A 1964-nucleotide genomic window follows, 5' to 3' on the forward strand; every position below is an offset into this window, starting at 1 on the left:
TGCTCCGTTTACACCAAGTTGTATCTCCTGCGCCTGACTTCCCTGCCACCAGCACACACCCTTACAAACATTTACAAATGAGTTAAGTTTATTTATACGTTTTGAAATGATATGGTTGATTCTTTCAATGTTGATTTATTGAAATAAAGTGTTTTTTAACTGTAAATGTAAAACTATTATTCAAGATGAATTACTGTCCATGTTCATTGATCACGCATCACCATTCTGCAATAAAGAAGGGGAAGTGGATCTGTCTGTAATTTCTCTGGGTTTCTGGGTTTTCACTCTGTCTCAGGACATCCGCTACGTGAATCTTGCAGCTAATCATAACGGCATGCATTACCGATGCAGCCGTAGACCTACAGATCTCTTTTCACCCACCATCAACACCCAACGATCCTCCTCCATGCCGTAGACAGAGTGAACTATGTCTCATGAATGAAAGATTTTCAAGCAAACACATGCTCCTCAACTGATTGGTTAACTGCGGTGGATGCAGGAGAGGTAGCTGTCTGACTCAACAGCGTTGGCATATCTCCTTAGCATAATGCCTGCTTGTTACAGTAAGATCAAATAACTGGTCACGTGACGTTCCGAGACCACACTGCATGTGAGATAATGGGCTACTCATTCAGTAAGGGTTACACCTGCCTGTGAGATAATGGTCTACTCATTTAGTAAGGGTTACACCTGCCTGTGAGATAATGGGCTACTCATTTAGTAAGGGTTACACCTGCCTGTGAGATAATGGGCTACTCATTCAGTAAGGGTTACACCTGCCTGTGAGATAATGGTCTACTCATTTAGTAAGGGTTACACCTGCCTGTGAGATAATGGGCTACTCATTTAGTAAGCGTTACACCTGCCTGTGAGATAATGGGCTACTCATTTAGTAAGGGTTACACCTGCCTGTGAGATAATGGGCTACTCATTCAGTAAGGGTTACACCTGCCTGTGAGAAAATGGGCTACTCATTTAGTAAGGGTTACACCTGCCTGTGAGAAAATGGGCTACTCATTTAGTAAGGGTTACACCTGCCTGTGAGATAATGGGCTACTCATTTAGTAAGGGTTACATCTGGCCGTGCTCCTGGCCGTGCTCCTGGCCATGCTCCTGGCCGTGCTCCTGGCCGTGCTCCTGACCGTGCTCCTGGCCGTGTTCCTGGCCGTGCTCCTGGCCGTGCTCCTGGCCGTGCTCCTGGCCGTGCTCCTGACCGTGTTCCTGCCCGTGCTCCTGACTGTGCTCCTGGCTGTGCTCCTGGCTGTGCTTCTGCCTGTGCTCCTGCCTGTGCTCCTGCCTGTGCCCCCGGCTGTGCTCCCGACCGTGCTCCCGCCCGTGCTCCCGACTGTGCTCCTGCCCGTGCTCCCGCCCGTGCTCCCGCCCGTGCTCCCGCCCGTGCTCCCGACCGTGCTCCCGACCGTGCTCCCGCCCGTGCTCCTGACTGTGCTCCTGCCCGTGCTCCTGCATGTGCTCCTGCCTGTGTGTGTGTGTGTGTGTGTGCTGTAATTGTCTCTGAGTAGTGAGGTATGTAAAGATTATAGGTTTTAGTTTTGTATTGACTGGGAGGTTGTATAAAACTAACCAGCGTGCCATGAGCCTGAGCCTCTCCAGTCCTCTCTATGCAAGCGTGACAAGACCTTGCCATAACCAACACACAAAGCGTTGTGTGTGTGTTGTGTGTTTGGTGTGTGTGTGTTGTGTGTGGTGTGTGTTGTGTGTGGTGTGTGGTGTGTGTGTGTGTTGTGTGTGGTCGGGGAGGGAATCTCCTCACGAAAGGCATCTCATAGGTACGAATGGTTTTCATTATCCAACTTAAAAGGGAGTTTGAAAAGACCTGTTAAGACATTCTGATATTTTTTACAGGTCTCGTTAATTGAGCAGTAAAAAATAAAAAGTATTGTTTGTATTTTTCCAGAATCGGTCGTGTGTTTTGTTCTGTTTTTTCAGTTTTAATAGATTTCCAC

At 48.3% G+C, this 1964-nt stretch overlaps 1 protein-coding gene across 1 annotated transcript; it reads right to left on the bottom strand.

Moving 5' to 3' along the window:
- Positions 1-1071: 1071 nt before the first annotated feature.
- On the bottom strand, positions 1072-1467 carry LOC118941369 (kininogen-1-like). Its single transcript, XM_036953838.1, has one exon. It carries the CDS (start codon positions 1465-1467, stop codon positions 1072-1074), a length of 396 nt encoding a protein of 131 aa, XP_036809733.1.
- Between the last annotated feature and the right edge of the window lie 497 nt (positions 1468-1964).

This window comes from Oncorhynchus mykiss, chromosome 19 (assembly GCF_013265735.2).
Source record: "Oncorhynchus mykiss isolate Arlee chromosome 19, USDA_OmykA_1.1, whole genome shotgun sequence".
NCBI lineage: Eukaryota > Metazoa > Chordata > Actinopteri > Salmoniformes > Salmonidae > Oncorhynchus > Oncorhynchus mykiss.

Excerpts from the sequence above, each read along its gene's own strand:
- LOC118941369 (XM_036953838.1), bottom strand. The coding sequence starts at position 1,467 with ATGCAGGAGCACGGGCAGGAGCACAGTCAGGAGCACGGGCGGGAGCAC.